The sequence below is a fragment of the Rosa rugosa genome, chromosome 1 (genome assembly GCF_958449725.1).
Source record: "Rosa rugosa chromosome 1, drRosRugo1.1, whole genome shotgun sequence".
NCBI lineage: Eukaryota > Viridiplantae > Streptophyta > Magnoliopsida > Rosales > Rosaceae > Rosa > Rosa rugosa.
In genome coordinates, this window is record NC_084820.1 from 71,696,546 (window position 1) to 71,717,038 (window position 20,493).

The 20,493-nt window shown below is 38.1% G+C and overlaps 3 protein-coding genes across 4 annotated transcripts; 1 reads left to right on the top strand and 2 right to left on the bottom strand.

Moving 5' to 3' along the window:
• Positions 1-1,008: 1,008 nt before the first annotated feature.
• Positions 1,009-6,469, bottom strand: LOC133726692 (AUGMIN subunit 6). Its single transcript, XM_062154288.1, has 13 exons — positions 6,089-6,469; positions 5,931-5,987; positions 5,711-5,805; positions 5,156-5,306; positions 4,671-4,796; positions 4,389-4,545; positions 4,184-4,244; positions 3,781-4,102; positions 3,514-3,639; positions 2,951-3,112; positions 2,614-2,842; positions 2,117-2,467; positions 1,009-1,611 (listed from the first exon to the last, which is right to left on the bottom strand). Exons 1-13 carry the CDS (start codon positions 6,302-6,304, stop codon positions 1,571-1,573), a joined length of 2,094 nt encoding a protein of 697 aa, XP_062010272.1. The 5' UTR covers positions 6,305-6,469; the 3' UTR covers positions 1,009-1,570.
• A 1,353-nt stretch (positions 6,470-7,822) lies between these two features.
• LOC133707182 (plant UBX domain-containing protein 1) lies at positions 7,823-10,529 on the top strand. Its single transcript, XM_062132746.1, has 7 exons — positions 7,823-7,983; positions 8,587-8,683; positions 8,823-8,891; positions 9,146-9,213; positions 9,352-9,481; positions 9,566-9,670; positions 10,018-10,529. Exons 1-7 carry the CDS (start codon positions 7,912-7,914, stop codon positions 10,215-10,217), a joined length of 741 nt encoding a protein of 246 aa, XP_061988730.1. The 5' UTR covers positions 7,823-7,911; the 3' UTR covers positions 10,218-10,529.
• Positions 10,530-10,742: 213 nt separating this feature from the next.
• Positions 10,743-17,350, bottom strand: LOC133726696 (DNA repair protein RAD5A). 2 transcript variants are annotated; one of them, XM_062154292.1, is made up of 20 exons: positions 16,755-17,337; positions 16,487-16,620; positions 16,218-16,353; positions 16,022-16,081; positions 15,800-15,946; positions 15,564-15,715; positions 15,406-15,490; positions 15,040-15,309; positions 14,747-14,893; positions 14,487-14,642; positions 14,310-14,377; positions 13,749-13,871; positions 13,553-13,652; positions 13,350-13,462; positions 12,798-13,076; positions 12,478-12,678; positions 11,873-11,966; positions 11,706-11,777; positions 11,346-11,444; positions 10,743-11,163 (listed from the first exon to the last, which is right to left on the bottom strand). In XM_062154292.1, exons 1-20 carry the CDS (start codon positions 17,238-17,240, stop codon positions 11,041-11,043), a joined length of 3,045 nt encoding a protein of 1,014 aa, XP_062010276.1. In that variant the 5' UTR covers positions 17,241-17,337; the 3' UTR covers positions 10,743-11,040. The 2 variants fall into 2 exon arrangements, 1 of the variants encoding a protein (XP_062010276.1); XR_009854909.1 differs by lacking the exons at positions 10,743-11,163; positions 11,346-11,444 and having other exon boundaries at positions 11,724-11,777; positions 12,478-12,544; positions 16,755-17,350.
• Positions 17,351-20,493: the final 3,143 nt, after the last annotated feature.

A 20,493-nucleotide genomic window follows, 5' to 3' on the forward strand; every position in this document is an offset into this window, starting at 1 on the left:
AAACCGGTTTATCTTTTTCTCCACTCAAAAGTATAATAATGTTTTTGGTTGTTGAAAAAAGCATAAACAGATTGATTTTTCTTTTTTTTCTTTTTACCTCCATTGTTTATTTTAACTTGAAGAAATTTCTTTGGATTTTTTGATTCACTCTAGAGGATGGGAGGCCAGCTATCCCATTTGACCAAACTAACCTTTCACTCAGATGGGGACCAAATCTTTCAAGAGGTGTCAATAAGGGTCGGTTCAGTTGATATAAGCTCGTTTGTGGTTGAGTCTCAACTTAAGTTTAATAACCGCTCCAAAAGTCTTTTGTTAGTTTATTGGTGGATAATCAAGTTAAAGCGTACGACAATATCCATCCGATTCCGTATGTCCACTGATGCGTGTGCTGCAGTTGAGCAAAAAAATTGGAGGTTGTTAAGATAAGCGTCATGATAGTCTAAAGTGGCGTTGTGTCTGTGATCTATAACTACCGCTCATCTGTTGTGCTACATGTATTCCCTGATTTGGAAGTCGGTTTACTGGTGATGATTCAACGAAGCCCTGATAAGGAGAATAGTTTTCCCAAGCTATTTCTTACCCACACTTTTTTAGCCAAAAAAAGAAAAAGAAAAAAACTTTTAAAAGGAATGAAAAAGGCTGAAATGGTAATTCCGCTCATAACTTTAGCACTTGGTACAGGGCAAGCACAGTGAGATGTGACAACTGGCAGTGACCGAGGGCTGAGGTCTTTTATTTCGAATCCGCCGGGATCTGAGCGAAACGTGTCGTTTCACAGCTTCTTGTTTTCTTATAGATCCAAGTTGCTAGTTCCTATTATCCATAAAAAAAAAAAAAAAAAGTTGCTTGTTCCTATTGCAACAAGTTTAACATCTAACAATTGGAAAAGAGGAATATCACAGAGATTAATTTGAATATTTATCTTTTTCTACTCAAACAAGTAAATTTACTCATAATTCCAGCATTGGAGAAGAAAAATTACTGTACAAAAACACAGAAGAACCCCTATGATTCAACAACAATTTCTCATTTCTATCGTTCGAGGCTTTGAGCAACATACATCTGTGTCCAAATTAATCAGATACATATAAACCGGACCAACAATCAAAATCTTGGTAGTCAACTTAAACATCATGATACTTGGAGAAACAAGTATCGCGGCACACTGTAGGGCTAAGAATTGCAAGAGCAAGATACACTTCTTCTTTAACTTACAGATCCATCAGTCGGATGTAGTAGTAGTTCTTCCTAGGTAACATCTGTGGACAAAAACACTCCAAGAAACTGTCTTCCCCAAAAATTTGCTTGGAGCTGTAGATTTATCTCGCTTCTAAGCTCCAGGTAGAGGTTTCAACATGATACAATTATCTCGGTTCCTAGCAGTCAAGCATGTACAGCAGCACTGCTAGTTGGTTCACAATTCCCTCCAACAAACTAACTGTGCTGAGCTGGAGGGTGAAAATGTACAGAACATCAAAGAAATCATGCAACAATTATTAGGAAAGTGGAAAGTGTCCCGAGATATGGCAACCTAAACCATCACAGTAACCAAATTGTTCCTCAACCAATTTCAGTGCTCCATTAATGCTGCTTCAGTTTCTGAAAGCGGTGCTGCAAAAGGGTCAACAAACTTGTCTATGAATGGGAAGAAATTATGAGTAAGAGCAAAGTAAAGACATCACGGTTTAACTAAGCTAGTTCTAGACCAAAATATCGAACACTAGCCATGGTCAACCAGAGTGCATGCATTCATTGTTTCAGACAAGGAAAGAAAGAGGGGGAGTGGAGTTCATAAGATGTTTTCACATTTTAACATCTCTCATCATATAACAAATGGAGCTGAGCTATGATGGAGATCTATTCTAACTAGATCATAATTGAATAAGGATGTGGATATTTTGAGGGATGTTTCAAAGAAAATAAGTAATTGTATGATTGTTCTGTGACATATTTTATAAGCTATATAACAGAAAGTTGCCTGAACCAGCAGAGAACCGTATACTCAATTTGAAGCACTTTATTACTAAAATGTAGCCAGTCAACAATCTGTGCATATAAAAAACTAAATCAAAAAGAAGCCTACTAACTAGAATAGTCAGTGCCTTAAGCAACATACCCAGTAAGTCTTCATAAGCATCTTCTATTAGCAAAGGAGGAGAGAAGACCTGCTCCTGAGCTTCCTCAAAGTCATAAAACGATCTTTGTGCATCAGAAGCAGCACTGTTTGAACCCGTAACTGAAAGAAACCCATTTACTTGGTCATAATCATGAAGCGAACTAGTTATCAAACCCCCTTTAGATTCTGGACCCAGACGAGAAAACCCAGATGATGAAAGAGGCATAAAGAAATGCTCTGAGCTTTCATCAGAATGACTGCCTTGTGATGATTTGGAATGGAAGGACTTCCGTGACAAAGCAGCTTCTCTAACAGATCTCTTTAAATTCTGGACATAATTACTATCACTATCTGCATACATGAAAATAAATATCAAAATCCTGCATGATAAAGCTGTTCCACAACTAATTGTGAATCCATGCACAAAATGAAAGGCATTCCACAAGCCAACACTTATACATGCAATGAAAAACGAACAGCAAGGACACACAGCAGACCTTGTGGCAGATTATCTATGTGATTATTAGATAGAGGCTGCTCCAAAGGTTTCCTTTCAGAAAAATTCTCTGTTTGACTTATTTGAGTAGCTGAAGCAAGGCGCTTATGAGAATTAGGCGTCAAGCTAAATAACTGGGGGAGCTTTAGAGCAGGCGCACTGGCTGACACCTTTTCGAGCTGAAAGGTGGACAACTTCGAAGTGACTTCAGCCACATCATCAGTGCTCTCCTGAAATATTCCAAATAAAAAAAATATGAGTAAATCATACTGCAATCATTCAATATTGGACATATTTTAGTAGGTACTAGTTTTGAATGAAATAGGTAAGTGTATTACCAATGTCCTTCCACTGCTCTGTGCTTGACTAGGTGAGGTTGAGCGGCCAGGATGCTTAGTCATTGGAGGCAGATTAGAGGAAATGCTATCTACTTTATCTGTACATTCTGATATTGACTTTTGTATTGCTGGAGCAACTTCCTTCAGTTGATTAATGAGAACCTATACAAGTTACAATTGGAAAATCTCAGCATGGCATCAGATGATTATACAAGGATATTCAAGAAAAATGAATTTTGCATCACGGGAATTCCAGAAAGCGTATCCACCACTTGTGTCTCAATTTCATAATTGCCTGCCTTACGATGTCTATTCAGTACTAGAAGTCCAAGCATACTAGGATTCACTATCCCACATCCCCTCATACCAACAAAAATAACTCAAATTGAAATACTTCATTTAATGTCATATATGAAGATTCAAATGAATGACAACTTCATTACAAGTTTATGTTAGATGTCTACCATGTTAGACAAGAATTGGTTCTAACTTCTACATGAAGTCCAAACTGAGAAGCTGGAAGCACTTTAGCCATAACCAGTTCAGTTAAAGCATAAGCTTACCTGAAAGCTAACCAAGTGCTGCTGATGTTCAGCTAGTGTTGCAGCTAATGACTCGGCATGACCACTTGAACTGCCTTCATGCGCACTTCTTAGAATTTCTGGACCCTCTCCCTCATTAGCTTTTGCCTACAAATTACCATTTGCACAATACAGATTCAATTACTGAGAGGTTATAAACCCAAGTCAGCATATAAGCACGACTACAAGAATGCAATTTTTCAAATCATTTTCCCCACAAAATCAAAAACATAATTCCAAGTGGCTTACCATATGAAGCGACTGTTTATGAATACGCTGTAAAGCATGCGTCCAACGCCTGATAATTTCTGCCACGTCAACAGTTGGGTGGACTCTTCCACTTCTCTCATCTGCTCGATGAAGAGTTTCATCATTTACTTGTGAATGGGATGAATCTAAATTATTCTTCATCTTTTCTCTGTTAATATTGACACGTGAACCATCACTCTGCTCTTTATCATCTACATGTGTAGGAGTAAAATCACCAGACTGGACAGATAAGACATCTGCATAAGGAACCTGAGAGCTCTGATCCATAGCTGCAAGCAAAGAAGATCCAGAAATGCGGTACCTATAAAGGAAAATTATGCATGCAAAGGTAAATTGCTGAATGACCTCTAGTGAATTCAAATGATATTTGACAGTATATTACCTATGCTCCCGATGAGCAATTAAATCCTCAATAGGGCCCGAAGCAAGAACTTCATGTTGACCTACATGTGATGGAGATTGAGTTGAATTATCAAACTGATTAACTGAGTATGAATCTAACCAGAAATTAAAGAACTAAATAAATGAATACATAATTGTGTGACACAATTTGATAATACTACTACAAGGATGATGATTGGACTTACTTTTACGGGCTAATATCGACTCCCACAAACGAGTAGCCTTGGATACTAAATGAGAATTCTGACTCGAACTAGATACAAGGTCATCCCAATGTTCCCCTTCCAACTTGACTTTGTTCCTAAGATCATGTAATTTTTCCAGCTCTTGCTGCAAATAAGCCTGGGATTCATGTTTTACGAAGAGACACATCAGAACACAAAAGATAAACTTGGATATGAATTGCAAACTTCTAGAATTTTCCATTAAGTCCAGTAAAAATAAGCTGTTCAGTGTTAGTCCTATACCTCTTCAGCACACAGACCACGAAACTCTGCTGTCATTTCATGAGCCAAATTTGACCACATGGCCTGTCTCTGTACTGCTGTTTCCGCATTCTTAAGAAACTTCCTTCTTTCAAGTGCTATTCTAGCCTGTTTAAAATAATAAGCTCAAATCTTTGCTACTGAAGGTCAAGTAAACAGTTTGGAACCGACATAAGAGAATATGCAAACAGAGGAAAGGAAGCCAAGGAAGACAAAATTATAGCAGTCTAGGCCTCTTCTAAAATGCTTTCCACAATTAAAGCATTAAACAACATTATAATCTAGAGAAAACCTTAACCCTGAAGACTCAGTCAAGAGTTTGTAAGTATGTGCAACTTTTCCATGGCATATATGAATGGATGATGCGAAACCAATATAAGTATGAACACACTCGATCACAACTTCAAAACGCTATTGGTAGCAAACATCATGCATGCTTTAAGTTTTACGTGCGTGGTCAACACTACCTTTGTAACAGGAAGTAAAGTGGCTGCATGTGAAAAGGCCACATCTGTCAATGACGCAGGAAGAGGGTTAGAAGCTACATCAGCTGCAAATGTCCGCCTATGAACCTCTCGCAAAGCATGCAAAGAAAGTTGCCACAGAAGTTCTACAAACCTGCAGTCCATTAAGCAAATGAACCATAAATACCATCACAAGGACCCAAATGCATCGCCATCAGACACCCATTAAATTGAGAACTATGAGTATGCACAACTAAGATATCATCATTTTACTAGGCAGACACGTCAACACTCATAAAGCACCAAACTTTCAATTCTAATGCCATAAATTGGTTGATTGAGAAGAAAACAAATTCTGTTCTTACACAGAGCTACATTTCCCTGCATTAGTTTAGCAGTCATTTCTGGATTAAACAAAACTACAACCTCACTTTATCGGTAGATTTCAGACTTTCTACTCATAAACAAGCTCCATTCCACTATAAAACCGAACAAACTAACTACGAAAACGATAAAAAAAAAAAAAACAATAACAGGAGAAGTAAATCATCAACCAACCTCGGTCCACAACATGTAGCAAGTGATGAAACCCTCGAATTGCTCCTGGGAAGCGCCCCTTGCGATTCAAGCTCGCTAATAATCCCTTGCACAACCTTCACAACCAAAAATCACACCAAAATTTCAAACACCAACACAATGCCTAATTCAACAAGCACCAAAAATCAAAGCATCAAAAAAAAAAAAAAAAAAAAGGAATCAATCTTCAAGCTTTTTTCACCTTACGAAAATCGCGAGATTGCGTAGAATCGAAGATTGGCCAGACCTTATCGAAATCCTGCAAGATCATCAAAAAACGCGGTGTCACGTAAAACGACGACGTAGAGAGCGAAATCAAAATCAAAATCGGGGGATTGGAATCCGGTGTGTTATTATTACCTTGGCGGATTGAATTGGGCCACGGAGGGAAGAGAGGATGAAGTAGAGGAGCTGCTCGCCGAGTTTGGGGTTGGAGTGGCGGAAGAACCCGACCCGAGGAGTGGAGTTGGAGGCTCCGAGTCCGATAATGGCCGGATCCAAACCTAACAGCAAACAGTTAGTGTACATTGCACTCTCCAGCTCTATCTCTCTCTCCTTCTCTCTGTCCATAGTCATCACCCTCAAATCCTAACCCTAACCCTAACCTCCTCCCTCTCTCTCTCTCTCTGGGTTTTCGCTTTTGGCCTAATCGGAAATGGAGGTCTGGAAGGTTTGGTTTTTTCAGATCGTGAATTTGAATAAACTGGGGTGGTTTTTTAAATATGGGAAAGTGCCGGGACCTGGTTTTAAATTTTTTTGATTTTTTTTGCTTTTTTCAATTTGGAGGTTTGTTATATGGGGGGCGTTGGTGGGCCCCGGTTTGTGACGTGCGCCAGTGAAACTGTTGCCGGCCACCTGTGGATTCGTTTAGGTGTCGTCGTCTGGTGTGGTTTGGTGAGAACTGAGTAGGATACCTTGCTCCGCCGCACCACTGTATGATAGTTCCTATTTTTGTTTATTGAGAGTTTGAGACGGAAAAAGACGACCGGATATGACTCGATTTTAGGATTGTCCGACCGTCCAATCATGTCTCGTCATGTATGTTGTATATGACTTAAAAATAAATAAAGATATTTTTAAGTTTTTGAATGCGAATGAGAAATGTGTGTTTGAGTATGTTTTATTAGTTTTGTATTGTGGTTAATGCAGTAGATACGCAAAATCATCACTGAAAACTTTTTCCTTTATATCACGAGAATGTCCATAATGGAGCGGCAGTGACATGTTTGAACAAAGCAAATAATGTATACTTTGTTCACCACTGTTAACTATAAGATGTAAACTTTCTAGGTGTCCAACTTTGTATTTTAATCAGCTAATAGCCTAATACAAAATTGATTAAGTTATACCATATGCATATTTCAATCGTATATAAGATGTAAACTTTCTATGTGCTCCTATGGAGAATTAAGTTAACTATCTCACCGAAAAGCTATATTTATCCACAAGAAATAAAAATTAAATGGTCTCTCTTACAAGGAAATCAGCTCTTACATGTTGGCTATGTAGTAAATTCATTATCAAGGCTTAGATTACGTATATTGTATCTTCATTCGATGAAATTATAAGTTGATTCTTTCACTTGGTTAGGAAAAACAGTATATACATTTCTTTTTCCATTAATGAATAATGACTAAAGTTTTACATCACAAACAAAGGACCAAAACCCTAACGAACAGTGATAATCGGAGACTACAATCCACCTAAACCATTTCGGGTCGACCCCACCTAAATTGCTTTGCTAGTTATCATTCCATAAAATGTCGATTAGTAGAAAGATAAGTAAACAAAAAAGTCCTAGCCAGGTACATTACCATATGACATAAGAAACGTGATGATATACAAATGGTAGTGACCTCATTGCATTTTTGCTTAGCTTGGATGCCAACTTTTATCACTAGATTAGACATGGCTTCATTGTAAACCAAGGAATGAGTGAACCCAAAGGCTCATACAATAAAAAGAAAAGGTTTGGTGGGAGCTTTTTAGCTCCAATACTTCACAAATTTGGGCTCATTCAACAGCCCACTGGCAAAACAAAGCCCAGCCCACTATTCCCTATACATAAAGGTAAGCATCTTTCTAGTCCAAAGAGGAAAGAGACTCTTGAACCGACCCAGTTGAAGTTGAACCCATAAAACCAGTATCAAATTCCCTTCTGGGTTCTATAGGCCGTGTTCTCTATGATCCTTGATTCTTCTTCTAAAAGAAGGAGGGTCACCAACATTGATCGCATGGAGGCCGAAGAAGCCAAGGTTTGAAAACCCAACTCGTTTTACTATCCATGCCATATTTTCTTGATTCTTTTGTATTGGTTTTGGCTACTGGGGTCGATCTGGGTTTTGTGTATGATGGGTTTTAGGTGTTGATTAGTGGTTTTTGGCTGTTTTTAAGTTGTGGGTATGTTGCAGAATGTGTTAATTTTTAGGTTTGAGGTAGTTTGCTGATAAAGAAACCAACTTTGGTTTGGTTCTGTTAATGGGTTTACTTAGTTTGTATATAAATTTTGGTGCTTTGGTGATCTGTGGAGGTAAATATCAAGGAATGAATTTGGTGCAGCTAAAATATGTGAAGTTTGGTGCTTTGGAGTGTGAGAACAGTTTTTTCTGTGGTGGTTTTTGTGTCTGTATCAATTGTGTGCTATTGCTTTTGTGTGTTTGTTCTATTTGAAGTCTTCATTGAAGTCAGTGCTTGCAAATCACTGCTGGGGTTTATTGTATTAATGTGTTGTGTTAAGAAATGAAGTAACAATTTTGGAGTTGAGACCATTATAGTTTTAATGTTGGTGGTTCTTGCTGTATATGTTGTTGGGATGTTACATTTACGTTTGGATTTTTGTTTTGTGGGGGTGGTTTCAGGCCAAGCTCACAGCAGCAAAAGAAAAGTTTGGGAGAGAAATTCGTGTTTTTGAAACAGCAGCATCTTCTTCTTCGCAAAATGCAGACTCCAATACTGGTATGAACAATTTCAACTTCTATCCTCCCCCTACAAACATTCAGATGAGATTTTTGCATGCTTTAGAATATCTGTCAATGCAAGCTCGTTGAGATTGCCTAACAGAATTTTTTCTTTTCTGTTGTGTTTTCTCTGGCAGAGGAGCCAGATGACCTTTATGAGTTCACTGCTGAGGATTATTATCGGATAATGAATACCAAGAAGGAAGGTGAGTTTGATAGAAACCGCATGATAAAGATTCAGGGAGAAAAGTAGAAGCCTTTTCTTATGTATTTTACTAGCAATTATATGTGGAATGGGAAACACATTTTTCTTCTTCTTCGAAGTTTATTAATTGAAAAAAGCAAATAACATTGAAAGAAATTTGATATTTGTTAGGTTTTTACTTATTTGCACATCCAGAGGACTGCATTGATACACTAGTTACTTTTGCAAATGATACTTATACCTACTAATGAACAGATAAGTTCCTGAAAACACGAAAGATTAGAGAGGCAGAACAGGCAGCTCGCAGGTCAAGGATAACAAAGGTGGTTTTTAGACCCTTAAGCATTTCTTTGCTGCTTGATGTAGTGATGGTTTCTAGATGTTCTTGTTGGTAGATGATCAACTCTTTTGCTGCTTGATGCATAACCTATTCCGACTCTTGACTAGTTTCATATCTGCAGGCTGTGATCAGGGTTCGCTTTCCTGATAATGCAACATTAGAGGCCACTTTTCATCCATCAGAAACAATTCAGAGCTTGGTTGATCTCCTCATGAAAGTGGTTGCTCGACCAGAATTATCGTTCCACATATGTATGTAGATTATGAGTTGAAATATTGACCTTTTCATATAGGAATAACTGATTATGCAGTAGAGTCTAACATTTACATATGCAGATACTACTCCTCCTAAGAAGCTGATAAAAGACATGACACAGGACTTTTACTCTGCTGGCTTTGCTCCTGGTGCAATTGTATATTTTTCATATGATATTCCAAAAGGTTAGAGCTCGCTTTTCAGTGCCATAGTAACTGTCCACTGAACTTTGTGATTTTGCCTTATCTAGGCTTTTTCTGATTTTCTCTTTCTCTACTATGATGTATTTGTCTTAAATGACTGTTGAGGAATCAAAATTTTTACCTCAAACTTGTTTTAGATTATGTGACACTATTTATATAAGATTCATACACATTTAATATGGAATTTCTACACTGTTGGGGAAGTGGATAGGTTGGGGGAATAAGAGGGGTGCACCATCTCTCTTTCACTGATTTGCCTATATTTTGACCGTGATTGTAAATAACAATGGCTAAATCCAAATGCTTAACCATTTGTGTGACATGTCCAGGTGATGATACTGCAGATGTCAAGTCAGGTCCTTTCCTTCACGACGAGATCATGTCTTTGAAAGGTCTGGAACTCGTGAAAGAGCATGCAGAGCCCGTTCAGACTGCACCAGAACCTATACACGAGGCACCACCCCCTGTTGTCCAAGAGAAGAAGCCTGCTGAGAAAAAATCTGTTAAGCCGAAGTGGCTGAAAATGTGACATGGATCAAATCACCAACTTCCAGAGGTGTAATCACTATTCATCATCTGATGCTCTGTGAAATGGTGGGCGCAAGTCCCTTTCTGTAACATTTTGCTGGTTATGACAATTATTTGATGGCTGCAACTAGGCCTCAGATGTTTATAAGGAGATTTTTTTTTTTTTTAGCAAATATTTATTAGGAGTTCAAAGAGATGACTTTTACATATGCCAAATCTGTGCTTTGTTAAGGTTGTTTATATTTTCTCCAACAATGTAATAATGTACAACTTTTATGTAGAATGCCGCAGTAGGTGGTGTGCTTATTCTTTAGCCTTTTCCTTTTATATTAAAGTTTAGTAGAAGAATTTAGGTTTAGGATGGGGTGATTCTCAATTTCTCAAGGTCCAATTTATTCCACTTTTTAACACAAAAATAATGATGATTTAGAGAAATACATTTCATATTTTTCTCATCTTTTTAAATCCTAAAGATTGACAGAAAGCAGCATGTTTAGTTATTAACCTGCATCACTGCATAAGCTGCTTGAATTTGAATCTAATTGATCTGGCATTTCTTTCTGGTGAATACAAATGTACAATATTACAAAGCAAACCAACAAAATTAAGTTCTGCTAGCAGAAAACAATTTAAATAAAGAAAAAGCTATTGCATTTTACAAGAATTACAACCCTCATAGGAGCTCAAGCTTTTCTCAAAACCGCCTGCGCTCGGGAGAAGGCACCTCAATTTTCTGGGTTTAGACACACTCTTCGAATGAGGTGAGGTTAAAACCCGTTCCGAAAGTGACATAATTGAATACTTATAACTTCTGGACAATACACTCAAGTAAAAAGCATCTTCAGTTCTTCTATGCGAGCCGAACGAACTTCTTGGTCAGTCAAGGCGCCAGAAATTAACCGCTGTTTACGAGCTTGCACTGCTTCCATTCTTTCCTCGACTGTTCCCTGCCATTCAACAAAATTCAGATACCGTCAGACAATCAGAATTGTCTATGTTCCATTCGTTGGTTATGTCCTTTGTAAGTCCAAACACTAGGCTGACATAAAGACTTTAGAAAGAACAAAATTCTAAGCTTTAACCAAACAAAACAGAGATATATAACTTGGCAGTACAAAAGAAAGAGGACCTTCACGATAAATCGTTTGATCATCACACTTTTTGTTTGTCCGATGCGATGAATCCGCATAACCGCTTGTTCCTCTACAGCTGGATTCCACCATGGATCCTGCAAAAATGGACAGTGACCCATCATTGATACAAATGAACGTCGGCATTCCTCGAACAGCAGATCCACAATACAGTGGTTATTTCAGTCAGTCGCATGCAGATGAGTACAAAGACATCATAACTCCCATTAGGGCAGTGGCAAATACTATACCACATGACATACCACCACAGCAAAAATGCTCAGTAACACACTTATGCAGATGACTACTAAGATGAGAAATGTCACTATTTTAACTTGAAATCTAAATCTAATGCATACCAAGACAAAGGCATTGGATGCTGCTGTTAAATTTATTCCAACTCCTCCGGCCTTCAGTGACATTAGCAACACCTGACATACAATAACAGAGTCAACAACTATGCTTCCACTCGTATTTCCAAACTGTTTTCACTATTACAAAATATAATAAAGTCAGAAGTCACTACCAGAATGTCACTGTCTTCTGAAAACTGTTTTAACACTTTCTCGCGCTGCTGTTGATTCAGAGTCCCATCCAGGCGCAAAAATGGAATGTTACTCCTGTAAGAAGATGAATACGATTAATCGCAACTCTCACATAAGACATTTTCCAACCTCAAACACCAGCCGCATATAACAAAAGAGGTATTATAATTCTTTATTCATTAGCATCACTGGTACTTTTGTGGTAAATCATGTCAAGATTAAAACACACCAAGCAAAAAGATGAAAACAGATAGAGAAGGATATACCAATTGTTGATACATACACTTTATACCTCCTTGATCATCCATAATGCCAAAACTTATCAATTATAGAGTAACTTCACAGATATCATAATTCATGTCAGGACCATTCAGCTTTTGAAGTTTAATAAACAACGAGGTTATTGGTTCCTTCATATGGTGAAACTAGAGTACATACAAGGCCTGCATGTGTTCCAAGATAGTCTTCTTGTACAAAGAGCATACATTGACTTTAATTTCTAAAAAGAGATTAGTTAATCTTCAGCATTTTCATGACTCACAAACCAATGTATTTCTTGAAAAGCTTAATATGTGGTCATTATTACCGAGAAAGAGGTATCTGCAGGAGGTCCAGAAAGGCTGTCCACTGGCTGAAGACAATGCTCTTTGAGCCTGACGAACGAAGACATTCAAGTTCACGCAAAAGAATAACTATTTTGGATGATTCCACCCAGTTTTTCTCAATATCAACATGGAACCGACTGTAAGTTGGTGCTGTAATAAGATCTTGCTTACTTAGACTCTTCCTATAAGGAGAAAACTGTTACATTTCAAGCCTATGATAGTAAAATTGATTATAAGAAAGGTAAACAAAGAAAATTAAAATAAATTTCCTTGTTTACCAAAAGGCATTATTTTGATATACCTGCAAACTGGACATAAGCCAGAAGTGGAATTCCGCCAACTTGCCAAGAGACATTCTCGGCATAAGCGATGAGCACAAGGTGTCAATACTGCATCTTCAAATGCTTCAAGACATATGGGACACTCTCCTTGTTCCCCCTTGCGAATCTCTTCAACAACTTCCTGAACATAAGCCCGTGAAGGCAAATCTTTGGCTTCCCCTTCCACAGAATTCTGGCTGCCTTTTAGAAAACGTCTTGCAAGCTTATTCAGATCTGAATATTCTTGTGTATCACCTCGACTGAACAAATCAAAGAAACCTATATATTAGTTTTAAGAACTTCAAGGGAAATTTTCACCTCTACATCTACTTTTCATTGGAATTCATTTAACATTGATCTGTTCATGTATAAAAAAATTGCAATCAAAAACATATCAATCAAAAGTAAAGAATAAAATACAAGGCAAACAAAGAATTTTGGCCAATTCAAACCACAAGGCAAGGGGAAGGATTGATATAGAACTAAGCTGCTCAGGTTAACTTCAGTCCATTGGATAAAGGATTAAAGCACACCTCATCACAAGAAATGGGTGATCACAACATTGGCGAAGGCGTAAAAGTAATTCCAATATGGATGCATAATTATGAAGAACCCGTCCTTGCTCAACAAATTGATCAAATTTCACCTGAAAAGTTGAAATACTTGTTAACTACAAATGCAAGATACAGTAAATCAAAGCAAATACGAAAGGTCCAGTCAAGCGATGAAAGAATACCTTTGATCTTTTAAACAAGGCCTCATAAAAGTCTTTTTCAGCTTCTGTGAGTTCACAGTAAACCACCTGAATATCAGCAGGAGGAAGGGCTAAAATAGGCCTGAAACAAACAGTAAACCTTAGGATCCCAAAAGGAAAAGAATAAAAATATATAAAAGAATTGAATTGAATGGCATATCCTGAACCAACATCTCACCTGCCTTCACGATCAGTGCTAAACTTGGTTCTCCTTAACATAATCGTCTTTAAGATAGACTGAACCAGCTTTAACCCTCTCTCATCACCCTCCTCAAAGGGTTTCTGGATGAGTTTATTCCACCTACGTTTAATGAAAATCAAATAAACAACACTGTAGTTTGAGACTGCTCAACTTATGGGGAAAGTCAGACATAAAGTAAAATTTTCTCCATAAATAATTTTGAGATTCTATAAGTCCCAATTTACACTGGTTTTTATATTTAAAAATAAAATAAAATAAAAAGAGGAAAAATTCTCCTTCCAAACAATAGGATGCATTTTTTGTAAATTCTGATGGGTCATGATTCCTTCTCAACATCAAGGATTAAGGTTTGAATTACATAACTTCTACAAGTAATATCATTTCAGCAGCATATGATATCACATCCTATCGTAGACTAACGAGATTTATACAGTAAAGCAAAAGTTACAAAATATAATATATAAATAAACGTGTAGAGAATACTCTAGATTATACAACATATTTATGTTCCATGTGGAAAAGGAAAACAGAGCTTACCAAGCCCAATTCGCCCAAGGTTCTACCCTCAAAAACCGGAGTAGGCTATAAATGTCCTCCAGATTGTTCTAATAACAACAAAGTTAATGTCAGGAGATGTGGCACAGATTTAACCTCCAAACACTAACAAAAATTTCAATCTCAAATACTTACATAAATCTCTAAAAAATAATTTACCTGTATGGGGGTGCCAGTAAGACACCATCGGCGACCAGCAACTAAAGCAGCAGCAGCAATAGAGATTTGGCTTTTAGAGGATTTTATGGTGTGCGCTTCATCAAGAACCACTCTAAACCAACTAACTGAGTAAAGTCCCCCATTGTCCTTAGAATTCTAGATGCAGAGAGGCAAGGAGAAAGGAAATGATGCACAAATTCAGCTTCTATACACAAGTGCAGAACTCATAAACAATTACAAATAGGATTTGTTTACATTACCTCTGTAGAAAATTCTGATGCTAAAACGCCATATGTAGTGATCACAACATCGCTTTGGGCTAAAAGAGTCGCATCCTTTGGTCTACTTTGTCCATAATGAACATATACTGATACAGATCCAGGTTGCACATGAGATTCAATCTCTGCCTGAAAACACACTCAAATCGTTCAAAGTAACTCTCAAATGGAGAAAAATCTTATCAGGTGCACATGACATTCTGATATTAACAGAACTACCACCCAATAGAAAGTGTGCAGAATACAAAAAATATTCAGGCAATGGATTTAATTACCTTCCACTGGCCAAGAAGGGTCATAGGACATACAATCAAACTGCCCCCATATGCAAGCGTGTTTTTTTGCTTCATCAACTGATGAAATCCTGAAAACTTTGTGACCGACTTTGGGAGTTTTGATGAATGGTCTGACGTGTAACTGGCTTCAATATCTTCACCGGAGGACCGGCTCATAGGTTGACTACCCGATGATCCATGTCCTGAATGAGCAACAAGGAGTGCTATTGTCATAATCGTCTTCCCCAAGCCCATAGCATCAGCTAGGATCTTCAAATGCATGAGAAAGGCAGTGTATTTAACAAAACGTATAAGAATAGTACGGGGAAAAAAATTATAATAAGGGTAAGCAAACTAGAGACATACTCCTCCTCTGGCCATTTGAAGTGCGCTTGGAAATTCTGTTATTGCGTCTCCAGAAAATGCATTCAAATATATAATACGGTCCCTCCTATAATAAAACACCTTCAATGAATACTAAATTATAAACTAGCATTGGAAATAAGGTTGATAGCCCAACATACTTGTCTGCAAGACGATATGCCTCCCAACAAGGGTGAAGAGTCATTGCTCCCTCATCCATGCATTTTCCCTTTTCTAGTTGGATCATCCAATGAAGAGCCTGCTTTTGGTATGGACGAAGTTCACACAGAAGTGCAGCAGGAGGATCCATTTCCTGAAATACAATACTTCTTGGTTATTTGTCTGAGTAAGACCAACCTCCATAAATGTGCACAAGATGCTATATACATGAAAGTACCTCTAACTCAGAGCTATCTCCAACCCCAACGATGTTATCAACCTCAGCATCCGAAATACATTCCTCGTTTTCAACTTCATCTTCATTTCTAGAAGGATTTTTATGCTTATTTGCATGTATAATTGAGGCACAGAGCCCAGAACTGTCCTGTTCAGAAAAAAAATTACGCACTGAAATCCACTGAGAACATAACTGGGGATTATAAGACTGCTGTTTCAATACCTTTTGGTCTAAAGGGCGCGGGCGCTTTCTTGTGTACAAGTCACCAGGAGTAAATTCTGCCTATCAAAAGATCAATAAAGGAAAAAACATCACCACCACCTCTGAACCAAAACAACAAGTTTATTGCCCGAAGATGTTCATAATTTATTAAAAAGAAAAAGAAAAAAAGCATTCAAATGTCATCAGAATTGATCACCTTCTGGAAAGGACTTAGGCCTAGCAACTGGAACAATGTCGGGAGAGGATGAACCACTGTTTCCTCTGTGGAATTACTGGCTGCCTTAAGCGAGGTCTGCTTTTGCTTAAGGAACATAGAACTGTTGATATACACACTGCACCAAACAAACAAACTAAAATTCATCAACCACTTAGTCATCCTACAAATGACTGATATAGTTATATGCTTCGAAACTTTCATTTGTTTCTCCAATAAGCAGCTATAAATCATCGAAAAATGCAGCTAACCTTATAGACAAGAGAATGGTGTCCATAATGCTCAAGACATCAGGAGCAGATTTACAATGCCCCTCGATTTTAACCTTCTTATCTCTCACAAGTGGCAACAGACACCGAGCCCATTCCTTCGGTATTCGTCCAATCTACGAAAACCCCATATCAATCCAAACACGTACATTATTCATCAAACACTAAACTTGTAGCATACAAAAATCCAAGTTCTTGACAATCAATCAATTAAACAAAACACTCCAAAATCCATAAACAAAATGACTACCTCTCCGGAATCGGTCGTGGAGAACCTCACAATCTCCGAACACGCCGCCGCCGGCCGTCCCCTCCCGAAAACCTTTCCGGGAGACGGCGAAATCTTCAAAGGAAATGTGAAATCCACTTCGTCTGCGGCCTTGATCCTCCTCCCTCTACACGTCGATAACCCTGCCACCTCGCCGCAACCCACCAACCACCACTCGCTGCCGGCCGACCTCTCCACGTCACCTACTACATCATCGCCTGGACTGGCGGGGCAATCGCCTCCGTTCGGCTTCGAATTCGCGACTTCAGGACTCGAGATTTTGGGACTGCTCGCGAAATCTGACCTTTCTTTAGATTTGGGTGTGGGGGTGTCGAAGATGATGTTGATCGCGGCGGTGACGTCGTTGTTGGCCATGTGTAGGGCTCGGATTATGTCCATGTCGGAGTAGCCGGAATCGACGATTGAACGAACGGTGGATAATAGTTCGTCGGTGATTTTGTTGCCCATTGCAATGAAGTTTGAGGAAAACCCTAATCCCAATTGCAGTGTTGGACTGAAACCAAAAAGAGAAAAAGGGCGCGAGGGAGTGAGGAGCTAGTGGAGAAATGGCGGGGGGAGGTAACACGTACGAAACTGGAGCACGTGTGAATTCTCCCCCTCGCACAGTTCGCACGTGAGTACTCATTGCCACCTTATATATGTGATTATGCAAGGAGAATTGTCAAGCATTCGTAACCAAAGTATGAGCAACTACATTGATACGTACTCACTAGTGCAATAGATAAGTTTACGTTATGGCAGATAATTATAGAATGTGACTCAAACACATTACAATGGAAGATACATATGCCAACCGATGTGGTAAGAACAACAAAAGTCTGGTTGTCGTTGTAAGCCATCGAGAATAGGAAGTTGTGTGAACCAAAGCTCACCATGTGCTAGAGGACGATGTGAGTCGCATTTAAGGTCGCAACCAAAAATTCAAGCCCATAACTACTTCAAATGTAGGGAGAAAGAGATGAGCATTTCATAATCCAGCAATAAATGTAAAAATTGGATGATGATACTATATATTTATGTAAATTATTTGGAGCTAAATTTTGAAAGAGTTATATTTTAGAGACGTAGGGTATTCTTATATTTAAGAACAACAACAACAAAAAGACATATATATGTGTGTATATTAAAACAATATATTTTTTACTTATTTTTAATTGATAGAGAGCAATTTATAGCATGGTTCTTAACCCTAGAATTGGGCTGCGAAGAGGAAGATGAAGATGGTGGAGCAGAGGCCAAGAGGCTCAACGACGTTGGATTAGCCCTAAAGTGGGTATTTTTTGTTCAGATTTTTTTTTCTTCGTGAAATGACCATTTTAGCCCTTATAGTGGGCCCCCATCGTCAGATATAACGTCCAAATTGGACGGAACTCAAGAAATTGGACACGGTTGATGAAATTAAAAAGTATGAGGGTGTTACTGATTAAATTGAAACTGCAGGGACTAACATAATGTCGATCCCAAACTTCAGAGGGGTAAACTGAAATTAGTCCAAAAAGATATGTATAGATGTTGGATGTTATATTAGTAACGTTCAACACATACTAGCAACACAATATGCCTACGAAAATGAGAGAGTGGTCTGTACTATACGAGGTTCATATGTGTTTTACTAGACGAGGGTTGTTCTGTTGAATAATAGCTAGTACGTATAGACAGAGCTGTGAATGATGAGGTCGGTTGGTGATTTGGCTGGGATCACTACAAGCTCGTAATCAATTAAAATTTTGATCCCATGCATCTTAGCAAGCCACTTGCAATTCTAATGGTGATGTTGCTAACCCTGATTGCATGAAAATTCTATATATCGTCTTTTATTTTAGATTGATCTTTTCCTTTGAGTAAAAGGACTCTTCCTCCATGAGGAGTTCGGAAATTAGGAATATTTTGTAGGATTTAAATTTGCTCACCACTATCCCTCAATAAGAGGCTGTCATGTGTGATAAATCATACCATGGTTAATCTAATTATCAGAAAAGAGCTGGAGAAAAAAATATTTAATAATAATCCAGCCTTTTCCCGAATTGCCAGCCCCCCCACTCCGAAAACCCTCCGAATCTTTTCCTATGTCGATGTCCAATATTGAAATCCAGATTTCAGTCAAAACGTAGATCAGTTTTAGACTTAATCCAAGACCCACCATTCTAATACACTATTAGTAGTCTACCACATGAAAGTATTGATCTTAGGCCCAAATTGGAATCTGATTGATGCATGTTCAGAAATGGTGGAGAGAATGAAGAACAAGAAATCGAACGCTCGTCTCTTCGGAAACGTCTTCCGGTTCCAGATCCATTCAACTCTCTTGGTCTTCATGTTCGCCATCTCTTCCATCTACGTCGCTGACCGGTTCATTCCGATTTGGATCATCCCCAGATTTTTAATTTGAGTTTTGAATTTTGGGACTCGATGGTGGTAGTAGCAGGACTCAGAGAACTGGGTTTATTTGGTTGAAATGCTTGATAGGATCAGTGGGCATTTTTTGATTTTGTATTTCAGATTCAAATTGTGGTGGATTTGGGGTTTCAATATTGAATCGGAAGATGAATTTGAATCCACCATCTGAGTTGACTTGGAGATCTATATATATAGTCTTTGAAAATTGATGATGTAGCAGGAGCAGGTTTCTATATATTTGAGATTTTTGCAATGGAAGATGGATTTTGCTTATGAAAGTGAGGGACATGGGTTTTGCTTTTTGTGCTTGTGAGCATGCGAATCTGGGTTTGAGGCAAATGAAAGGCTGCCATTGTTGTTCATGGCTTCTGTTTCTTTATTTCTTTCACTTTCTGACTTTGGTATATCTTTCCTCACAGAGGAAGCTAGATGGTTATGAAAAAGGAAGAAAACGTTTGGAAATTATGAGGATAAAGGTTTTTTTTTTTTTTTTTTTTGAGAAGAATAAGAGGATAAATATTAAATTATTATTAAATCTCTTTTTCTCTTTCCTGATAATTAAGTTAACCATGGTTAGCTGCATGGTTGTGTGATAACTCATATAGCAGCTTCTTATTGAGTGGTGGTATCACCACCTAAGGAATAGTGGTGAACAAATTTGAATCCTATTTTGTAGAGATCCAATGTTAACGATTGAGCAAGTCAACGTGAATGTCAACATTTGCTACTGATGCGACATTTAGCTGTTCTACATGTATTGGTGCTGGCAGGCTAACAACAGCTGTTATCACAACATGTAATAAATGTTAGGGTTTCCATTTTCCCTAACTATAAATAGACCTTGTGTATTAATTTCTAAGTGCATGTGTGTTGCACTAATTGAAAACCTACAGAAATTTGCTCTAGAATTTTCTCTCATTTTCTTCTTCTTCAATCTTGCTCTTGTTGCTAAGATTGGCTATGGCTGCCGTGTTATAAGTGAAGAGATCGAGCCCCTTTACTCAAAAACCCATAAACAATAGCTGTCGACGAATGGGAGATGTTGTATCTGGCTCTTATCATATATGTTTACTTCATCTAGATATGCATTTGTTTCTAGTCAACTACATGTATATATCTTGATCATTCATCATCATCGATCGTCATCGTCTCTTGATTAATTTTTCTGTCTGCTCAGATTGGGAGGAATTACCTGAGTTCCTAAGGGATTCAATTGTAAAGAGGTTAGAGTTACTTTCGGACTTGTTTGTCGGTCATGGTATTGGGTAGCAAAGGATAGTGAAAGCCAAAGATCTAAGATGAT

What these genes read in the sequence shown, in the direction of transcription:
- LOC133726692 (XM_062154288.1), bottom strand. Translation starts at nt 6,304, where the DNA reads ATGACTATGGACAGAGAGAAGGAGAGAGAGATAGAGCTGGAGAGTGCA. An exon ending in GTCGATATTAGCCCGTAAAA is followed by an intron (nt 4,245 to 4,388) that starts GTAAGTCCAATC and finishes CATCACATGTAG; the next exon opens with GTCAACATGAAGTTCTTGCT. An exon ending in ATTGCTCATCGGGAGCATAG is followed by an intron (nt 4,103 to 4,183) that starts GTAATATACTGT and finishes TTTCCTTTATAG; the next exon opens with GTACCGCATTTCTGGATCTT.
- LOC133707182 (XM_062132746.1), top strand. Translation starts at nt 7,912, where the DNA reads ATGATCCTTGATTCTTCTTCTAAAAGAAGGAGGGTCACCAACATTGAT. An exon ending in AAATGCAGACTCCAATACTG is followed by an intron (nt 8,684 to 8,822) that starts GTATGAACAATT and finishes TTTCTCTGGCAG; the next exon opens with AGGAGCCAGATGACCTTTAT. An exon ending in AATGAATACCAAGAAGGAAG is followed by an intron (nt 8,892 to 9,145) that starts GTGAGTTTGATA and finishes ACTAATGAACAG; the next exon opens with ATAAGTTCCTGAAAACACGA.
- LOC133726696 (XM_062154292.1), bottom strand. Translation starts at nt 17,240, where the DNA reads ATGGGCAACAAAATCACCGACGAACTATTATCCACCGTTCGTTCAATC. An exon ending in CGCGCCCTTTAGACCAAAAG is followed by an intron (nt 15,947 to 16,021) that starts GTATTGAAACAG and finishes TTTTCTGAACAG; the next exon opens with GACAGTTCTGGGCTCTGTGC. An exon ending in CACCCATTTCTTGTGATGAG is followed by an intron (nt 13,077 to 13,349) that starts GTGTGCTTTAAT and finishes TGATTTGTTCAG; the next exon opens with TCGAGGTGATACACAAGAAT.